We start from the raw sequence: 21,653 nt of genomic DNA on the forward strand, positions 1-21,653 counted from the left end.
AAACACAGGCCTCGTAACTTTACTTTACTAAACTGTGCATGTACAGTATGTTGGCTATAAACCACAAACTAAAATTGAACTTTATATTTGCTGTAAAGTTTCATAAAGGATCAGATTTCTTTTATTGACCTTTTCAGAATGAAGCCATTTTCAAAAGCTTTAAACATTGATCCCAAAACTCTTCAATTCCCTTGCAGACCGCACAAATCAAAGTTGTTAATTACAACACTGATCATAAGCCTGTGCTGGTAATTCATTAAGGTGTAATACATGCAGAAAAAGTGTGTGATTGTTGATAGTTAATTTCCAGAACAACTGCCAACTTGTTCAGTGTGCTTCACTGATTTTTTTTACAAATGCATGTTGGAACAGTTTCCACTTCCCCTAAAAAAGATTTCCAAAACCCTAAAAATTCAGTTCACAGTCACATTCAAACACTATTAATTTTGTTTCATGAGGATTATTCAGTCTTTGTTGTCTTTATGTATACCAAGACAGTAAGAGGACACTATAATTTCCATTGTTTGTTGTCAGTGTTTACTATTTATTCATAATATAAGAGAGGCAGTCTCTTTTCTTTCTTAAATAGTCTTTTTTTTTATGTTTCATTTTTATTTCTTTTGGAACAAAAACTCAGCAGATGTGGAATTGCTCAGTTGCCATGGAGATGGATTTGTTGACATGCTTTTACAAAGTCCTAAAAGTGCTATAGATTGAATGCACCATGTGTGATATAGTTAAAGGTTCCAGAAAATGCTAATAAGTGGACATTATTAAGTCAGAATTGTTTTACAAGGTTACAAGATTCATTTATTTGTCATTTTACAGCACAGGGTTGCACAATAAAATGTACGTTTTTGTTTGCAACAACTTGAAACTATGTAATCATTGTTGTAGGATTTTGGCTGCACTGCCAGAGATAACTTGTCTGTCAAATCTTCTGGCCAATACTGTCACATCTTAACTTTTATTGATCAAGTTTTAGATTCTGTTTTTTTCTATTCAGACTATCGCTGCACATGATAACTGCCCAATCCCTCTGTTTATACCAAGCTGTCACAGCAGCTGGAAACATAAAATGCATTAAATCATGTGTGCCAGAGGATTTTTCCTAGAAAGAAGAAGAAAAAACTCTACTATAAACCAGGTGCTTAGAGCCACAAATAAAGCTGAAAGCTGTCATGAATGGGATATTCTGTGAATCAAAATTCTGTGGTATCAATTGGCAATCCAGAGTACAATGTTTTTCCCATTTTCAGCAGAAAAATGTCCCTGAACCCAGGAACATTATTCGAAAGTAGTGTGACTGCAGCAACCTTTTGTTGCTGGATTGTAGTTCTTGCCCCCTGAAAATGTTCTGGCTCCCAAGGTAGTACTATCTGATGGTTCAGGACCTAACAAGTGGAGGTTGTAATACTGACGGTCACTGACACAAGTCTAGTCTGCTACAACTTGTGTACAACATTCATTCATATTGCAAGCAAAAACTGCCTGTATAAAGAATTTCTTTTGTTATTAATGTGCAAATTAAAGTTGTTTAGCTGACTTTCCGAAGTTTAATTATGAAATTAACTTATTTTCGTTTTAGGTTTTTGCTCTGAAGATGCAGGCTTTGCCTTTCTTGTGAGTTCAAACTCCCTTTCTACCTCTGCGCTAATGTTCCTCCCCGCCGTTCTTGAGATGAGGAAGCTCAAACATTGTGTCGCAATAACTTTTAGTTCCTGAGTTAGTACCTGAATTAAGGGCCTCTTTAGCTCCTAGGACTATTTGGTCAAAAAGCCCTATTACTATAAAGATATTTTTGTGCCTTCAACTCAACTGAACCAGGAACCAGAACAACTTTACATGTGAAGTTTCTATAGATTTTAAACAGACATGACACATCTCATCAGCACGTCTTTTTCTCAGAAGAATGTGGCAACATGAACAGTCTTGTAATCTACCCAGAATTAGGTGATTCAAAGCCACCTCCTCACAAAACCATCATTGTGTAATCACTGGCCATTCATCTAAAATGACATGGTGGCAGATGTTTTGGTGAGAAGATGTACCACATCTTTTTGCTATGAGAGCACTTCCTCTGCAGACGCCCAGCTGTGCTGGCAGCTGTATCTGCTGACAGCTAGCATGTATTCTGCTTTGTGTGCAGCCTCTAAATTTCCTGTGATCTCCATATTTGGAAGACACATGTTTCTACACAGACCAACTCATATGTGACCTTTACCTGAAGTTCCAGTCTGTTTTAATGAATTGGGAGTCTGTGCTGATATATAGGGAAAATATTTTTGATTTGATTTGCTTTTAACTTCAGAAAGAAAGAAATCAGAGTTTTTATGACTTTAATTATTAACTAATGCAGGCTCAGCTTCAAGACACACTTTTTTAACAGCAGCCTTCTATTCAAATATGTAAAATGCCAACAGAAGTGTAAGACTGCATTAACTGTATCCTGGTTTGTGCTATCCACAGCAAAAATAATGAGCAATAGTGGCTACGGCATGAGAAAAGAGTTAAAAAGGGCCCCTTTTTAAAAAGTAAGGATGTGCTTTATGTCTTTCTTTTATCTGAGGAGCAATTTTCAGAAAGGAGGATTTCTTTGTGGAGCTTAAATTGAGTCCAAATAGTTGAGCCACATCTGAACAGGCCTGACAAAGTCTTAATCATCTCTCAGATGTTCTGGATCACGTCCAAATAAGAGGCACTTGAGCTGCATAATGTCCTTTCATAATCACTATGATATCACCAGTTATGCTAATGGTCTAATTCATTAACCTAATTAATGAGTTAGCTTAACGCATTAGCATTAATTTGTGCATATTTTATGTCAATGTAATTGTCGTCATATAACATGTAGTCAATGATGATTTAAACTGATTGCATGTTTGCTGCTATTACCAAGTGGTAATACAAAAAAAAAATTACCGACACCAAGGACTTGCTCGCCTGTTATCGCCTTTTTATTTTGGTCAAAGTAACATTTCATGTTAATGCAGTTGAAAGCAAAGAATATTTCGACAACTCTTCTAAGTCTAAGTTCTAAGTAAGTGTTTGAAGGGAAGCTGCTACACAAGAGAGTGAATAATAAGCCAGTTTGATTCAAGAAACTACTCAAATAAGAAAGGATAAATCTGATTGTGACTGGCTAAGAGACTTGCTACTACCTCATTACCTGCTGTTAAGGTGCACCTAAAAACTATGGTTATTCAGGGCTGCTCTCAAGTGTGACTGTGTGTTATGAAGCATGGTGTTGCTCTCATGCTCAGTGAACGTCGCCTGTATGAGTAAAAATTAAAAAAGAACTTTACTATAGGGTCTGACATCATAAATTTTATAGACAAATTACCACATTGTTCGCCTCACTGCTTTAATTTTGACTTGTTAATTGGGCAACAGGGTGACAAGGGGTGGAAAGCACTCACCCACCACAATGGCAATAAAACACACAATTGGCAATTCAAATTGACAACTGAAATCTCCAGAACAGCAACTAAATAGACCTGTAGGTGTGATTGTTTTGTGCTGCTTCCGATGTCAAGAATGAACTTTAAACTTAAACTTTAAAAGCCAACATGAACAAGAAGTCCTTAAAGCAATCAGGAAAAGAAACAACATGAACATTACAATTTCATCACAACTGGAAAATTGGGTTTGAGTTTACTGTTGGGAAGCCAGTAAGGGATCACACCCTTGAAGCTGCACTAACAGCTAGAACTTGTGAATGTTCTGCTGATCAGCAGCTTACATTAAGGTTTTCAAGCATGTTGTTACTCAAGCATAACTGTCAACACTCTAAATATCAGTTGCATCAACTATGCATGACTTAATTGGCTAAAACGTGTAAAAAACACCAGCTAGGTTCTTTGTTGAATACTAGCACAAAAGAATTTTAACCTGTCTCATCATTCAAAACCTTATAACCTTATATCAGTCACATCTCAGTGCCTACTGTATGTTTACATTTACAAGCATGAGTTCAATGCCACACTACATAATTAAATCTGACTTCTTAGGATTTGTGAGCCCTCACTTTCACTGGACTTCAAAGAAGCAACTTTCCGTCTACATTAACCCAGCTTCTGAACCCTTTAGGAGACCGCCGCTCCGATATCCTCGACTCATTAGACAGGACGCACAGCTCCAAAAGCCAAGAGGATAACAGCAGAGCATCCCAATGCAACCAGATAGCAGATAAAGATGGAGATAGACCCTGGTGTAATTTTGTTGGCTGCATGTTGTGATGATATAATTCATTATCCACCATCCTTTTTATGATACTGTTATCTGTTTCACTCAGATATCTATCTAAAGGCATAAAGTGTGATTACACTGAGCTTTGAACTTATCCTGGCGTGTTGTGTGTCCCCACTAAATCCCTTGTGCACCACAGTTACATTGTAGCACTGAAGGAGGAACGTCAGTCACCAATGCATCATGGGAGTGTGTTTATTGTGTGTGTGTGTGTGTGTGTGTGTGTGTGTGTGTGTGTGTGTGTTATTGGATAATGCCTATACAGTGCTGTCTGCCTACATGACTGTCAATCATCTCTTTTTACACCCAAAACTCTAATTAACTTTTGATATACTCCGCTGATACTATTAGGGTCACACAAACAGATCATATTTTGCATTTTTAGAATATTTAGTGAATGTGGAAATATGTGAGCTAGTAAGGATAGCAATAGTGGATGAGAAAAGTTATTTTTCTGCTCCGGTAGCAACTGCAGAAGCCGAGAGCTAAATCACTTTCAAAGTTAATCTGTTATAAATCCTGGCAGGCAGTCCAAATCTAGGCAGAGAAAGTTCTGAAATCAAATGTGGAATTTCAATGATCCTCATGCTCAGAAAGTAGATGCTTCACCACAATTCAACGACAGTCTTAGGAACAAAACAAGGCAGGTATTTCCATTCTTGAGTTGGCATGACTGTTATACTGTAGATGGGGTATGAAAGGTGTTGGAACCAAACAGTATAGGTAGACACTATCTTGTGGACAAAGGCCTCAGATTAAACTGACCTCTGAGGGAAAAAGGAACACATGTGGCCACAGACAAAGAGATCAGGGCCTACACGTAATCCTGACAGCCTGAGCACCAAACTACTAGAAAGAGAAAAGTTCACAAAATGTCCGGGGACCAGGAAGTCCTGAATTCCCATTGGTCGGCGGACTTTGAACGCCGAATGAGTCCATGTCCGGTGCTCTGCGGGGAATAAATACGCTGAACCCTTGCTCCTCCCAGTCTTCCATCGCAACATCGCTGCTGCAGGGAGCGTGCAAGCGTTTGTGTAAAATAGCTCCATTTCCCAGAAAAGTGGACTATTTCTCAGTGTTCTGGTGAACATCTTGGATCCTGTGAAACACGCGCCAGTGTTTCCATATCTGCAGAAGAGGAAAACAACGTTTTTCTTCTCAAAGTCGACTGAGACTTGTTCCCTGCTGCCCTAAGAAGGGACAAGCTTTTCCGTGCATTGCTGACGAGTGGCTGGAGTACGTTTGTTTACCGTGGAAGAATCTATGGACAAAATCGAACGATAACACACCGTAAGGCTTTATTGTTCTGGGCAGATGTAGAACAGGGTGTGTTTTATTAATGAATGAAGGCTAATGTTGCCATTGCTTGCCATTAATGTGTTTGATTAATAAGTGCTACTGATGCACGTTGGAGTCCATGTTTTTCTGTGAAAGCACCTCTGATCACGGTGCATTTGTTGATGTGTTGAATAATGTAGCTTAGTTAAACTGTAAATGCTACAATTGCCATCTCCCGCCATAAAGGTCAGTGCTCGAATTTCACCCTTCTTTGTTCCTTTCAAAGATACCAGATAAATTAATCAAATTAATTGAGATCTGTATTTTAAAGGGAACACCACCTATGAGACTGTTTCACAGCTCAGTTATTGGTCCCTGATTCCACGGTGGTGCCCCGTTTTGTTTGATTGTCAATTTGGTAAAGTTATGAATACATATATTCATAACTTTATTAATATTGATAAAATATATTTGATAATATGCCAATAATTGAATATGTACCCCTACCAATTCCCAAAAGGACCTTTGCTGGAATCAGAGTGATGTCAACTGTCAACTGTGTGAGACTGGTGCATACCATGAGAAGAGGCAAAGGGATTTACAGCAGTGAAAACATTAAGAAAGTCGTGAGGGTAACGGGAGTTCAGCTGGTCAATCACTGGAACGCTAATGAGCCTCTGATGTGTTTCTAACTCAGCAGCTTGCTTTGTTCTCAGCAGGACTATAGATGTTTTGTGTTACGGACTGTAAGCACTGGCTGAGGGATCCTGCAGGGACTCAAACATTATTTTCTGAACTCACAAACAGGATGTGTCATTGTCAGTTTCACCTTTTCACAATTTCCTTTGTCAACTTCACAACCTTTCAGTCTATTTTAGGACGTAAACATTATACAAATGTAGAAAAAGTGTGTCTTTTGTTAGCTTGATAACCAAATGACAAATTACAAGAATAGGTCCTAATTTAAGAATTTTACTGAACTGACTAAAAATTCTGACATTTTTATAACTGTCAAGAATTAACTATCTCAACCATAAGCATGTTTGCGGCATGCTGCTATCCAAACTAAGGTAACAAAATCCATATACCAAAACCAAGCTAGGTAATTCCCCCCATTTTCCTCTCTTTGTGTTGAGCCAAGCTTAACCACTGCTAGTGGTGGCTTTATTAATTTACTGCAGAGAAATGAGAGTGGTACCAACCTTCTCATCTAACTTTTGGCAAGGAGGCAAATATACATATTTTCCAAAATGTCAAACGGTTCCTTTAAAGTGCTCGACAGCTTGTCAAACTGGATCTGCTGAGGAAGATCATGTTTTTGAAAGCCTAATAAAAGCTGCTAAATGGACTTTGTTTGGGTGTTTAATTTTTGTTATTACAAATTTGAATCAAAATGTGTTTAAAGAGTCAAAATAATCAGTAACACACTTGATTGTTTTGTAATTAAATTGAAACTGATTATAGTAAATAAAAGTAACTTTTACAAACACTCAAATCTACTTAAACTGTATTTTTGGCTTCTAAAGACTGGCACTTGTAAAGAAGCTCTAGGTTTTCTCAGACTATATAATTTGTCTTTGATCCACCCAGGCAGTCTTGAAATGCCGGATAGCACACTGTGAACAGTCCCCAGCAGCCAGTTTGTACTGTATGGAAATCTTAACTAATTCATCCTCAGATAGTGTGCACATTATTCATCACAGCTCTAAATAGCCACCCAGTGAGAAAATTAAGTGATTCTAGTATATCTTTTGTCATGCACAGGATTTCTTTTTAGCTTGGCTTGACATCTGAAAATTATAAACAGCCTACTGTGTACAATCAGCTCCGATTGTACCCTGGGATTCATCCAAAAAGCCACAATTATTAACAATTAAGATGAGTAAGCACCACAACACTATATACAAATATTTAATCATTTTACACATCAGAGATTTCAGGACCTTGTGCAGCGTCTCCAGAGTGCACCTATAAGTTTTGTATGACAAAGGTTTGACAGCGGGGACTTGGGCATTATTTGATCCACATTACAATCATTTACGATTGCAGGAGTCTCGACATACGAGGCAGTGTGAGGAAAGACCTTGACTCTTCTTTTATAGCCATTTAATTTATAGACCATTTCAAATGTTGTGAGGTACAGGCTGCCACTACAACTCTGCAGGAAAAAGCCTGGCAGCCACCACATTGGCTCCCCCATTGTTAACAATCATTACATAATCAGACTGATCTGATCTACACTGTACCCAGAATAATGCCGTCACACTTGGCCACAGCGGCAGTGAACACTGAACTGCGACCTGTGATGCCATTAAAATGCAACGCATGGCCAGACCACCCCAACACCCTCCTCCCCAAGTGTCAAACGCTTCCAACAAATAGCATTATTATCTCATAGACCTGCACCACCAACTACTCCACCCACTGAGACATATTTTACAATGCCTCAGGCCACACTTGCCATCAGCCGGCTTGCAGCATACTGACAGGATTAGCGTAGAAACCTGGAGTCTGTTAACCCTAACCCTTAAGGTTTCTTCAACTTTTATTATGGTCTGACTGTCTGCCAAAGAGCAATGAGACAGAGAAAGAGCAGTTCAAACATGTCATCCAGCCTCGGTTTTAAAAGTAGCCACAAAAGCTTTGTTCTGCTGTGCTGTATGAAATGGGTTATGACAATTACAATTTACCAATCCACTTGGAGTTCAATCAAGACATGGAGTGGAGGAGGTCATGCTTCAGAAAGCTAGAACTGTTTGAAAAGTCAGGAGACAGAGCCTCATACTGTTTCCTTAGATTGAGTCAACGAAAAAAGAAATATGATCCAGTGGAAATGTTTGACTTCACTGCACAGAATAGACATTCTCATATATCATCACTGCAAGTTAAGCACGTGCTAAAATTCAAAATTACAATATAAGTGTTCTCATCTGTAACTGCATGTGATCTAAAGAGGTTTTCTGTTTGTTTGCATGCTGTCAAAAATGGTGGACTCACACATAAAAGAGAAGTGCAATGTGCATAATAGAGTAAAAACAGGTTTTCACTTCGTCAAACAAACGCCCTGCTTGCCAGGAGACATGAGTATGTCAGAAGGTAGTGTCTGCTAAGCATGGCAGCAGAATAGCGTGTCTCAATATGTGTGGGTCTGCTGCACAATAAAGATTCCACATATTGGAGAGGGGAACAACAAAGACAGACGCAGAGACACAGATGGGAGTTGGCAGCGGTTACAGCTTTGCTCCGAGTGGGAAGAAGGGAGATGGAAAAGGGGAAAGCAATGTTCAAAGTGTTATTGTTGAGGTGGGTTGGGGCCGAGCTATTGTGAAATGAAATGTGAAACCTTTACAATTGGTGTATCAAAACATATATTGGACACATTTGAATAATTTGAAATTCAGATACCACAGGAAAAAATGAAGGTTCATCAGCTAATTTTATTTTACTTGAATTGTTTTGCATGCACAAATGTTAAATATGTTTTTGGGGTTCTTTCAATGAAGTCAAAATTCAAACTAAGGATTGTTTGGAATATTAATGGAATAGTTTGATATTTTGGTAAAAAAACTTGTTCACTCTTTGGCTGAGAGTTAGATGAAAGGATCAACACCTCTGGTCGTACAACACATTAATTAGTGAGCTTTAGAGGTGCTGGAAGATATATTTTTGAACTTTGGATAGAGCCAGAATATCTGCTTCGAGCTAGGCTAATCGCCTTTCTGCTCTTGGCACAAACATGAGAGGAGTATTGATTTTCATCCAACTAAAAAAACTAATTTGTTTTTTTGAAAAGGTTGAACTATTATTTTAAAGGTTGGGTTCACCCAAATTACAAAAGAACATATATTGACAGTGTATCTATGCCAATTGTATTGGAGGGGAGGCAGGTATTTCAGAGACATCTATCAAATAAAACCAAAACAATGTGCATGATTATTCATTACAGCGGGGTGGTCTTTCTGCTGGGCCTTAGGCCTGTGGTGGACTGTGCATGGCAGGGGCGTCCTCTTCCCTGAGGCAGGCCTAAACCTGATCGCATACCGCAATGACAGGATACCAAGTGAGAAAATGATTTTGTCTGGTAATGTGAGTAATTTAAAGTGCCCATATTATGAAAAAATCACTTTTTCTGGGATTTGGGGTGTTATGTTGTGTCTCTGGTGGTTCCACACACATACAAACTTTGAAAAAAATCCATCCATGCTGTTTAGAGTGAGATACGGTTTCTGAATGTGTCCTGCCTTCAGTCTCTGGGTGAGCTGTTCAAAATCGGCACGGCTTGTGACGTCACAAGCCGAAACGAGCAGGCTAACCGCAACCATTAGCTCGTAGCGTTAGCATGCTAACGCTATGGCTAACGCTAGCATGCTAACGCTAGCATGCTACCTCGTTCTCAATAGCAAAGCACTGCTACAACACACACAAGTTCACCATAATCTACAAAAGAACTACTTACATGTGCGCCCTCATTTAGAAGTCTCCCAGCTAATCCTGCCTTGTAACTGACCAAAGTTGTAGAAACAGCCTTTCTTTTACTGTCTATGGAGCTAGCTAGCTGACATGATCTACATCTGAGCTACTGGGCATGTGCAGTGCAATCAAAGATATTACAGAAGAAGAAGAAGAAAAGAGGTCTCACTCTGTAGCTAAAACAGAGACCAGCTGAAAAGAGGATCTGCAGCAGTGAGAGAGAGCGGTGCAGTACAACACAAATATGGTGTTTTTTGAAAATTAAACCATGTAAACCTATTCTGGTACAACCTTAAAATACAATTATGAACCTGAAAATGAGCATAATATGGCTGCTTTAATATTTAAAAGTAGCTTTAGAAATATGTCCAACATAATGATATGATGAATTGAGAGTTTTCTGATGTGGAAGTGTGTAAATCTCCATCTGCAAGAACTCTAATGTGCCTTTCACTGAAAAAAAATGCAATAATACTGCCTTCTATTATATATATAAACTAGTACAGCATGGCACCTTATTCCATTATGTTTATTATTATATAAGTTCAGTTCCATAGCAGTTTGATGTTACATGTTGCAAAGCCACCTGAGCATAATGGATTTCATAGATTCCTAAGGAGCCCAAAGGAAAATGCGTTCAGTAGACCCAGTAGAAACCCCCTTAACATAGACAGTACAGTATCCCTAAAAGGACCTGTGCGTGATCAAAATATTAGTGGTGTGGAACCGAAAAACCTTTTGGACCTGACATGGAATTGACAAGTGAATTGGCTGAATTTGTAGATGCATCTTACATCTGTACAGAAAGGCATAAAAGTAACACTGGGAAAATATGCTTCTTAAAACCAGTTTTCTTCCTCAAACAACCTCGTACAAAATATCTCAGAGGGTAATGGGTAAAGATTTTTGAACCTGCTGGGACGCCAGGACACCTGAGATTACCACGGAGACCATAAAACGGTGCCATTTTCAGTGGCAGCGCAATTATCCTCCCCAACATACAATCTGATTGTCATATCATCCAAATCTGCCCCCTCCCCCCTCACTACCACCTAGTGTCATTACTACACTTTCACACACAGTCCTTTTACATTTGCTTTGATCAGTGTCCTAGCATTATTTTCCTTCTTGATAGTGAAAAGAATATTGACTCAAAAGCATTTCCTTTCCTGCGGTGCTCTAAGAAAGTCATTGCATTGAAATAGATAGCAGAGCAGCTCCATTAAAACCACTACCTGCTCAGCTGGCACCATCTCCTACCTGTTGTTAAATGGCTTAATTGGATCTGAGCTGGAAAAGCTATTTTTTGGTCTTGGCGTGGTGAAGTAATATATTTTCCCTATGAAAATATTGTGTTGTTTGGCTTTGTTGGTGTCTTCATGGGTTTGAAGTGTGAACTGAGTGTATCATACCAGTGCAGAAAGCCCACATCTGTCTTTCCACATCCCTCTTCAACAGAGTCTGTTATTTATTAAAACTAGCATGTTTATTAAGTATCCTCACTATATTTTGCACAATATATATAATATATAGCCTGGATAAAGGATATATTACTTGGTCCCTGCTTCGTATTCAAGTGGATAATCAATTAGTGAGCGCAGCCTTGAAAAACAGATCCACTCATTCATCCAATGCGCCACTGGAAATAGATTCTATCTTGTGGTTTCAAAAAGCTTCCAAAGATAAAGTGAATGCATTCATGAGAATAAAGGGATTGAAGTAGGATTGTGAAGGCCCACAGATGGCTGAACACTAAAACTGCATGGTTTCTGTAGCATTCACACTTCCTCTACAGGAATTTCAATTACTGCAGCAATTATTGGAGAAATGTGCTGGGATCATTAGTGTCTGTGTGCATTGTGAATCACACAAAATGTCAAAAATATGTAGGAAATACAATATACTGACTGCTGGATTTGTAAACATCCAGCAAACACAAGGTTTGTCTTTTCCCCCTTTACCTGTTACTGCGAATTAATGCTGTCACAAGACTAATCAGGAGTGTATATCAATTGGCACACAAATAATAAGGAAGTGCTTATTTTCATTAACCCTAAGCCCTAAGTAAAAGTCACCCTAAAAGTCCCGTTTTAAAAATTGTACTCAGTTAAAAAGTATGTAAGTATTATTAACAAAATGTACTTTAAGTGAAAAGTAAAAGTACTCAATGCAGAATAATGACTCCCTGTGAGTGTTATATATTAATCATGAATGTGTAATTAGCATTTTCTTGTCAATGTGAGGTTAATTCTAACTATAAGCCTATATACACTGTTGGGAAGTTTAATCTATTACAATACATCATATTTTTATTAACCAATCAGTGCATAGTAAAAGAAACTAAAGCTGTCAAATTATATTTTCCTCTGAAACTTGTATTCTTGTATTTCATATCTGTCTTATTCTATTTGAGCTGTTTTTATATTTTAACTGCTCTTTAATGTTTTATGTAAAGCACTTTGAATTGCCTTGTTGGTGAACTGTAAATATAAAAATAGTAAACATGGAACAATACAGTTCTTGAGTAAATATGTAGTTACATTCCACCATTGCTTACAGATAGTACGATATTCTTGTATTTATTTTTTAATAAGTTGTATAGGCTACATTTTTTTTGTTTTATATCATTATAGTAATGTTGTTATATCTATTGTCCTGTATAGGAACTAAAGTTGAGGCTACTGTATATCCTTCAACAGAAACCTCAAACCCTCAAAGGATTTCAGGCTGTAAATCTGAGTTGTATCGATTGCAGAACTTAATCTGGCTTTAGGTTAGCCCTAACTCCATCTGCTTCACCATGGCGGAGATAAAAACAAAAGAAGGACCCCAAATTTCATTCGCAAACCATGAAACAACACAACTAATGGCCATCCACGGCGCAAAAGCCTGTAATATACTGCCAGATGAGTCAGGCGCAAATCTGAGGATGAAAAACAAAAGTATAATCCCTCTGCTGCTAACGGTGTCACTCAAGGATTAGCGTGCCAAGGGGGAGAAAAATAACACACTAAGTACTGCGCGGATAAATTAAAAGCTCTGGGCAACGTGGCGTGTCTCCAGTCGTTACAATGGGAAGTGTTTGTGCTTCAGTGTGAGCGCCCCTCACAGAATAACAGCAACTGTAATATCAACTTCAGATATCCTGATATCAGTTGATTTGAGCCTCCGGGATCTGGCGACAAGTAGGCTAAACTGAAATGGCAAAAGCTTGAGGCGACAGATTAGGAGATATTTTCTGAGTCAACGAGAGTGACCTGGTGGATTATTAGACAAGAGTTGTGTCGCCTCACCGATGATGAGGGTTAAGCTTTCTGTCTGATAGCGAGTCAGATAGAGAGGGGGACTTCCCATGGATGGAGCTGTGCTCGGATAGGCTTTTACACTTAAAACACAAACAAAACACACAAACACAGTTTCATTACCTGTGTGTCCAGACGTAAACCATCCAGGAGGATAATCCAAACGAGATTAGTGGTGAACGGAAGGAGGCAACACTTCTCAACAAACTATTATTAATGGTAATCTCGAGCTCCGACCAAATCCACGGCTGGTGTACAGTGTAATTTCCGATGAGTAGAGAGAGAAATGTCCTCGGGAGAAGTTTGCACCTATAAGCAGCCAAAGAGGAGGTTGTTAATCCTTTCCCAAAATACCATCAATGTAGAGTAGAGCCGATAGAGGGGGACGAAGAAGAAGAAGAGGAGTGGGATATGGAGTTCAGCACCACGGCACAGTGGACAGCTCCGACGGCGCAGCGATCTCACCTCGGCCGCTCTCTGGTCTCGTGTGCGCCACTGAGGCAGGAGCCACCAGCCCCAACCTCACCTACTGGCTCAGTCCCCACCGGATTTACATACAATCACGCGGGAGGGAGGGAGGAGAGGAAGGAATGAACCAATCACGAATATCCCGTAGTAGGCAGTAGAAACACAGAACGAGGGCAGACGGACAGACGGAATGTGAACCGGTTCTGTGCCAAGCGACACTGTCCGTGACTAAGAGGGAAGAAACTCACTCACTCACTCACTCACTCACTCACTCAGTACTACATCGCCACACTGTACTGCTACTGTATGACCTTCAGATGAGCATCACTAGTGCAGAATGACAATATCAACAATAAATACAGTATATAGTATATTTAGTTTGTTTATTTCCTTTTAAGACCTAATCAGTTTTTGTATTGTTATGTATTAGTAGTAGTCAGTGAAACTAAGTACATTAACTTGAGTAGCGTAGTACAATTTTTAGGTACTGCATTTAATGTTACTTTATACTTCTACTAAATATTGTGTGTTTTACTCCACTACATCAATCTAACATCTGCAGCGACTATACTTTAGTTTCAGATTTACCACAAAAAATCTATGATCAAATAAAATATGATTTGTTGTTATGGATTAAGTCAAAATCAGCTCCACTTCGACCAGCTACATTAAAATTCTGCTTACTGTTAATGCCTCAATAATGATAATAAACAATAATATAGGCCTACAGTATATAATGATCTCACACTCTAAAAGTGTCCACCATTCATAAAGAGAACTAATACTTTTGATACTATTAGTATATTTTGCTGATGATATTTCTGTACTTACGTAGAATTTTTAATTTTAACTACAGGATCTGAATACTTTTTCCACCAATGTAGTAGTAGTAGTTGTTGTTGTTGTTGTTTATCATGTCATGCACACACAAGTACTCAGCCAACATAGACTTATAAGACACCAAAAATCAGTCCTGGATGAAGTATTCAGATCCTAAAGTGAAAGTAACAACACTACAATGTAAATGTACTCCACAACAAGTAAGTCCTGCTAACCAATTTTTAATAAAGTAAAAGTACACGTAGTACGTTACATTACCAAAACATAAGCTTCTTGGAGTATCAAAAGTAAAAGTAGCCATTATGAATAATGGCACCTTTCAGGGTTATATTTTTTTTATTATTACTGATGCATAGCAGCGTTTCAGTGTCAAAGCTAGTCGAGGTGGAGCTAAATACAACAATCTGTAAAAAATGCATCTTATGGTTGAAAAATTATCACATATTGTGTATGTAAAATATTAAAATTGTAAAGTAAGACGTATTAAAGCCGTCAAATAAATGTAATGGAGTAAAAAGTATGTTTCCCTCTAGAATGCAGTGAAGTGGAAGAATAAAGAAGCATTAAATAGAAATACAAGTATAAGCACTTGAAAATAGTAATGAGTTATACTGTACTTGAGAAAATGTACTTTTTTTTTTAACATGTTTTCTACATATAACATTACATTACAAATACAGACCTTCACTTCCTCTCCCAAAGCTCTACATAATGTGACAAAAAAGGTTTTCTCTCTAAAACACAACTTTAAATAACTTGCATCAGGTCAATATTTATGAAGCATGAATGTGTGTGACATTTACAGTGCATCAAACGTTGTGTGTCTTGTGTGCAAATGCTATTTATGCATTTTATAATTACTTATTTGTGTATTTATTTCTGTTTAGCCTATTATTTCACCTAGTTTCTATTCATATCAGTTTCGTTTTCTATATTTACACTTCAAGACGCCAGACTCTTAAAGTATACACTGTACTGCAGGCTACTCTTGGCACATTGTATTTCTGTTAAAGTGCTCATATTATGCTCATTTTCAGGTTTATAATTGCATTTAGGGGTTGTACCAGAATAGGTTTATGTGGTTTCATTTTCAAAAAACACCATATTTTTGTTGTACTGCACATTGCTGCAGCTCCTCTTTTCACCCTGTGTGTTGAGCTCTCTGTTTTAGCTACAGAGTGAGACATCTCACTTCTGTTCCATCTTTGTTGGGAGTCGCACATGCGAAGTAAGTACTGCTAGCTAGCTTTTTTTTTTCTTTTTTTTTTTAAATGTGTTTTTTTTTCTTTTTATTTAAATGTTATTGTCTCCAGACAAGTACAAATCAGAAAACAGAGTGACTGAAAGAGGATGGGATAATGGACAACAACTTAGAGTTTAGGCAAGAGTGCAGAGTATGAGGGTATGCCACGCCAGCAGCTAGGCAAGCATTATAACGTGTTACAAAGTGACGCACGTTCGTCACGGAAGTGAAGACTGGACTATAATAGAGCTGTTTGGAGCAGTTTGTGATGGTAAGATGTTAAGTCCCTTTGGGATGGACTTTGGGCTTTTTCACTTTGTAAACATATAATGTGCACAAAAAGATATATAACACAATTAAGGAAAGGGGAAAAGCCAAAAAGCACAATATGAGTACTTTAAGAATGTATGACATTAAACTTTTTACTGTCTACATTTATGTTGTGTGTATTAAAAAATACTGTTTCAGCTCAAAAAAATGTGCTGTAGCTTGTTGTTGTATTATTGTTGTAAGTGTCAAAGGTGTGCACATGTTCTGTTATCTTCTCAGCATCTGACTGGATTTTGTCAGGCAAGAAAAGATTTCTGATATATTCATGGCATTAATAGGATCGTGTAAGTAATTTGACTCAACGGTGTTTCAGTCTTCACCTAATTAGTAACCTGATAATAGCGACTTCCCACAGCACTAAAAACGGATAAACTTAGATGAGGTCATTCTAATGACAGCTGCCCACATTCACAAAATGGTTTCTCACACCACTACTTAGGTGAAAACCAACTCTATTGTAAGACAAGAACGCCAATATTGTATGATTTCTGCTAAACCACAGATTACGTTCAGTGTGAACGTTTTTAAAAATCCTAGCTTTTTACAATATCTGCACACATAGCTACTACAGAATGGTTAAGGTTAGTGGAAGACTGTTGGTTTAGCACACAAACTAAAGCTTAGTGGCTGTGACTAAAACAGTTGGTTAGGGCATCAATACTTCCTGCGTTGATAGCAAACATTGGCCTTGGAAGTAAATTGTGAGGTGTGGAATTGTTCAGTGTGTGGAATTTCTGCATCTTCAAACTTTCATTATATCCTGTGCATACCTCTTCCATCTCCTCCTTCTTTAGTTACCATCTGGAGCTCTAAGTAAGCTTGGTTGCCACCAGTCCTCATATCTAAACAACTGAATAAATGAGTGCTATCAAGAGCCACAAAATGCTTAAATAAGCAACACATGTGACTGTTTTTGTCACTATTGAATTGGTCACTCATATTAACGTCTTCTGATCCGTCACGTTTTGGCAACTAAAGCTACTTGGTAAATGTTATAAAAACTTGTTCATGGTTAAAAGAAACCAACATTGAGTCGTTTCCATTGCAGGAACTTTCTCAAGGAACCAAAAACCTTTTGAGGAACCTAACCTGCATTTGAGTATTGACTGTTGGGAGGAAACAAGATGCTTTATGCATTGATAAAGTCAGCCACTTTGTATGCCCAATACCTCCTTCCTTGTCACTGTCCTTCCTCTCTTGCTTGTGAGAGAGGACAGACGCTATTTACCATAAGAGGTCATTTGTCAGGAAAACATAAACATGGGTCATTTTGAACATTTGAACAAACAACCTATGCTGTTGTTTTCTAGTGAGGACAGGTCGTCTTTGGTGAAACAACCTAAACCTGACCTGAACTGAGACAAGGAAAGGCAGCTTTCTGTAACTTGTCTTTATGTAATTGAAGGAAATGCAATTGCATTTAGCTATTTACTTGCTGTAAGCATTGACAGAGTGAGATTAAGAGACCACTGTGAAAGAGCTGAGTAAATCTGAGTGTTGTCTACGTAGCTGTGATAAGCTAGACTGGGTAAACCCAGCCCGATCTGCCGGCGATTTGATTTCGCCCTGCAGCTCAGGCTGGAAACCTGTACATTTATCTATCCTGCTTCCGTTACAAATCTGCGGGAACCAATCACAAACTGGCTTATCCACCTGGCGCACTATTAGCGGGTTTAACACAATGATGATAGAGAAGCAACGGCAAGCAGCTTTTTGTTTACATTCAACATGGCGGCCACCGAAGCGCAGCAACCCATTGATGTCGCTGTCGCTGCTATGTCACCCGGATCGTTGGTCTGATTGGTTGAAGGACTATCCAATTGCGTACAGAGTTATTTGAACTATGCCCGTTGAGCACACCTCTTGTGCAGTAGAAAATACAGAGCAGACTTCCCAGACTAATGTTCAATCTTAAAAGATTGAGCTTGGTCTGGTGATAGCCAGACTAGTGATAAGCAACATTATTGTCATATATGATTTGATTCCCACCAATTGAGTATATTTCTTCCCGGCCTCATGTGTCCCCGACCGGCCAAAGCTAATGACTTCCTCTTCCTACATCTACCTTTATATCATCACTGTAAGCCTACATATGGTGGTTATTGTTGCTTTGATCCTTAACCCTTTCTACCCCACACAGGAAGAATGAAATTAATGTAATAACTGTAATGTGCAGTGCAGAAACACCACAATAAAATGATACCTTAGCAGAAGAGATGTTGCTGAAATGAACAATGCTTGAACAACAGAAACCCCGGAGATTACTGCTTAAAAACTCACATGTTTTCATGTAAATCCTGAAAAACAAGTCAGAAGCTTCATGCCTCATGTTTAAATATACTGCCAGAGTCACATCACCATAATCAAACATGATGCACGCGCTCACGCTCATTCAGCACATATGCCAAATGTGTTGCTGCTCCTGCAAAATGAAGTTATAGCATGATTCATTAAGGCAAATAAGAAGGAGCTCTCCCTTGACATTCTCCCTGCGAATCCAGAGATTATGTTGCCACATCTGTGCTTATAAACAACCCGTGTGTATATGTCACCTGGGTGCTGCTGAGATGGCTGTAATTTATCATACTGACAATTAATGCCCTGCATGCAAAGGAAGAGGGGGAAGGAATTGTCTCTGTGGCATGTTGAAGCGTTTTGTTATTCAAGCTGGGAGTTCATTTTGTGTGTGTGAGTTTCTGTGTAATGTGTGCAGGCTGTCGTGTTGGAGAGTTGAAAGTTTGCACACAATGGAGTGGTAGAGAGTCCACTTCTGTATCTGTGTGAATCCAGTTATTTGTATGTATCGGTGTGGGTGAGCTGGCTATTTTGTGTGAGTGCATTTATACAAAAGAATGGCAGTGAGAATAATCAGTGTGTGTGTCTGTGTGTGTCGATGTGTGGTGAAGACTGTAATAGATTGTGACACAGTGTATGGGGAGAGTCAGCAGGAGCACGCTCACACAGATGTGATATGTGGCCAGTATCGCATCCCATTATCCGTTAAACTTTGCGGCGTCGTGCACAGCTCCAGATTGCGATGTCAACTCGATGTACATTCACTGCGACTGCTGCATTAGGACTAAGCATATGGCTCCCACTCTCCACTCCCTGGGCCTCTACTCAAACAGAGTGACATTAGTTTGGATCCATCTTCCCCGGCTGAGGCTTTCCATTTGACCTCTGTGAATTAATGCAGCTGTTGTGCTGAAGAATCACCTCGGCATGCACTCCCTAAGAGCTTATAAAGGCTTTTCTTCTTGAAATCTGTTGGTAGATTGAGTTTTCTAACGTTTTAAAAAAAATGTATGGCTATTGTGTTATTGTAATTATAACAAGTAATGTAGAGTGGGTTTCTTAACTGTAAGAGACTTCTGGTAAACATATACTTCAGTATGAGAAGATGTTGAAGGAAAATACTGATGAAATTAGTGCTGAGCTCCTCAAATGAGAGGATTTGCTTCTTTTTCTTGTTGTAAACTGAATACTTTCATGTTCTGGAAGCCAATTGTCGGACTAAACAAGGAGTTGTTCTGGGGAGTTGTGATGGCCATTTTTCACTATTTCCTGTCATATTACTATGGCTGTGATCAGACTGAACTTTGCACTGTCCTCATTCATCTCAGTGACACTGAATCAACGCACACAACAAGGGTTCTGACTTTGCTGTTTTGATGTGCTCTTTATGCAAAACACAGGATTGTCCAGAAAAAGTCAAATCTGGCTTAAGTTTTGCGACAATGGAATGCATTGGCAAATTACATGCATTTGCATATTCCTGGTACAATACTTAGTAAAGTGAAAGGTGTAATTCTACAGTTTACTCCAACATTGTCAAGACGGAGGATAAAATGACTGTTGCTGTAATAACTTTCAAGAGTTATAAATAAAACCATGAGCCTTTATTTTATATTTTCACTGGTAGCTGCAGCATGTATTTTTTTAAACAAACATATTCTGTTTGAATACCGAAGAGAGCCCTTCAGATGATGAATTGATGAATCACAATAATTCTTGAGAGATGACTTAATGCATAGTTTAACTGGCACATTAAACATTTGTATTTGTTTTCCACAAAGAGCCTTTCAAAACATTTTAATCGGATTCTACCATCCATTTTGGCTGACTACAAAACTTCAGCCAGTCACAATATAATATATAGAAAGGTGTATTGGTGACTATTTTATGTATTAGAAAAAAAAACTTACCAGGACACATGTTATGCATAAATGGAGACTTAATAATAATTTATACTCTTAATTGATCCCCAATGGGGAAATTACAATTTACACTCTGTTGTTATTACACACTACACACATGCCTGAAACACACACACATGCTCAAGTCCTATGCATGCACTAATGGAGAGATGCGACTGCTGAACAGGCACCCCGAGGGGTTTAGGGCCTTGCTCAAGAGCACCTTGGCAGTGCCGTACGTGGAACTTGAACCAGGAACCCTCCGGTTCCCAACCCAACTCCCTACAGACTGAGCTACTGTCACCCCATGACTTACACAGTAACAGAGGAGTGTTCAGATGATTTTCTAATGTACATTCAGCTTTCTGTTTCTATCTTGCAGCTGACGTGTTTCAGTGCTCTTGAATGCTTTCAGCAGGCCTCACGGCTGTTTTCAGCTCTAGTCATTTATGCACAGAGTGATACTTTGAAAACAAATGGAGGTCCTTGCTGAGTCAGTCCTGATGGAGTACTCTGCTGGTGCATTCAGAATGCAGTAGTCATGGCACTTTGAGTGAAAGCTTTTGTGTCTGGCTCGCAGAGGTCAGAGTCCAAACATCGCTCTAATATCAGAAGCTAGAAACTCAAACAGCACTCCAAGTAGGACATACCACCATGCTGCTTCCAGGCCCCCTCTACTTTTATTGGTGGACAGTTTTGGCTACACTCAAATCAATGCATCCTGCCAAAGGCATCAGTCCAGAATTTTTAACTGATTATATATTTATTCTAATTATTTTGCATGCTGTTTAGTAATTAAGATTATTAATCTTGCATAGTTAATTACTTTTGGACATCCCTATGATTGCAGAAACATTTTAATCCTGAACATCACAACACCTCCTAATGTAGTCAAAGATTTTTCCCGGAGGATGCAGACCAAAAAGTGGATCACCACTGATTAAAAACTGATTTTTTTGTAAACACTACAATTGTTTGTTGTACCCTTTTGAAGTGCTCCTTAGCGCCGCATTGTTTCCCTAAGGATGTTGAATGAAATCTGACTCAGCAGGATGGAAAACATGAAACACTTCTTTGACATAAAGAGACATGGTCCAGATTTGAAGCAGGTCTAATGAGTAGGAATGACATCATTGGCAGAATGAAAAACTCAGAGCTTCAAGAAAACTTTGACAAACTTTGATTTTGATATTTCAACGCTGTTTTATCTTCTGGCAACATGATTTTACTGAAATCAGATTTTCAAAATAATTTGTGGAAGTAGTAAGACTTGCAGTT

At 38.6% G+C, this 21,653-nt stretch overlaps 1 protein-coding gene across 2 annotated transcripts in view; it reads right to left on the bottom strand.

Moving 5' to 3' along the window:
- Nucleotides 1-13,933, bottom strand: part of fstl5 (follistatin-like 5) — a 191,669-nt gene extending 177,736 nt beyond the window's left edge. Inside the window, exon 1 of one of the 2 annotated variants that reach the window (XM_031317156.2) lies at nucleotides 13,422-13,933. In XM_031317156.2, the coding sequence (XP_031173016.1) occupies nucleotides 13,422-13,444 (23 nt within the window). In that variant the 5' untranslated portion in view covers nucleotides 13,445-13,933. The remainder of the gene's footprint in view (nucleotides 1-13,421) is intronic. The other variant, XM_031317158.2, reaches the window with a different exon arrangement.
- Between the last annotated feature and the right edge of the window lie 7,720 nt (nucleotides 13,934-21,653).

Source organism: Sander lucioperca, chromosome 1 (genome assembly GCF_008315115.2).
Source record: "Sander lucioperca isolate FBNREF2018 chromosome 1, SLUC_FBN_1.2, whole genome shotgun sequence".
Classification (NCBI taxonomy): domain Eukaryota; kingdom Metazoa; phylum Chordata; class Actinopteri; order Perciformes; family Percidae; genus Sander; species Sander lucioperca.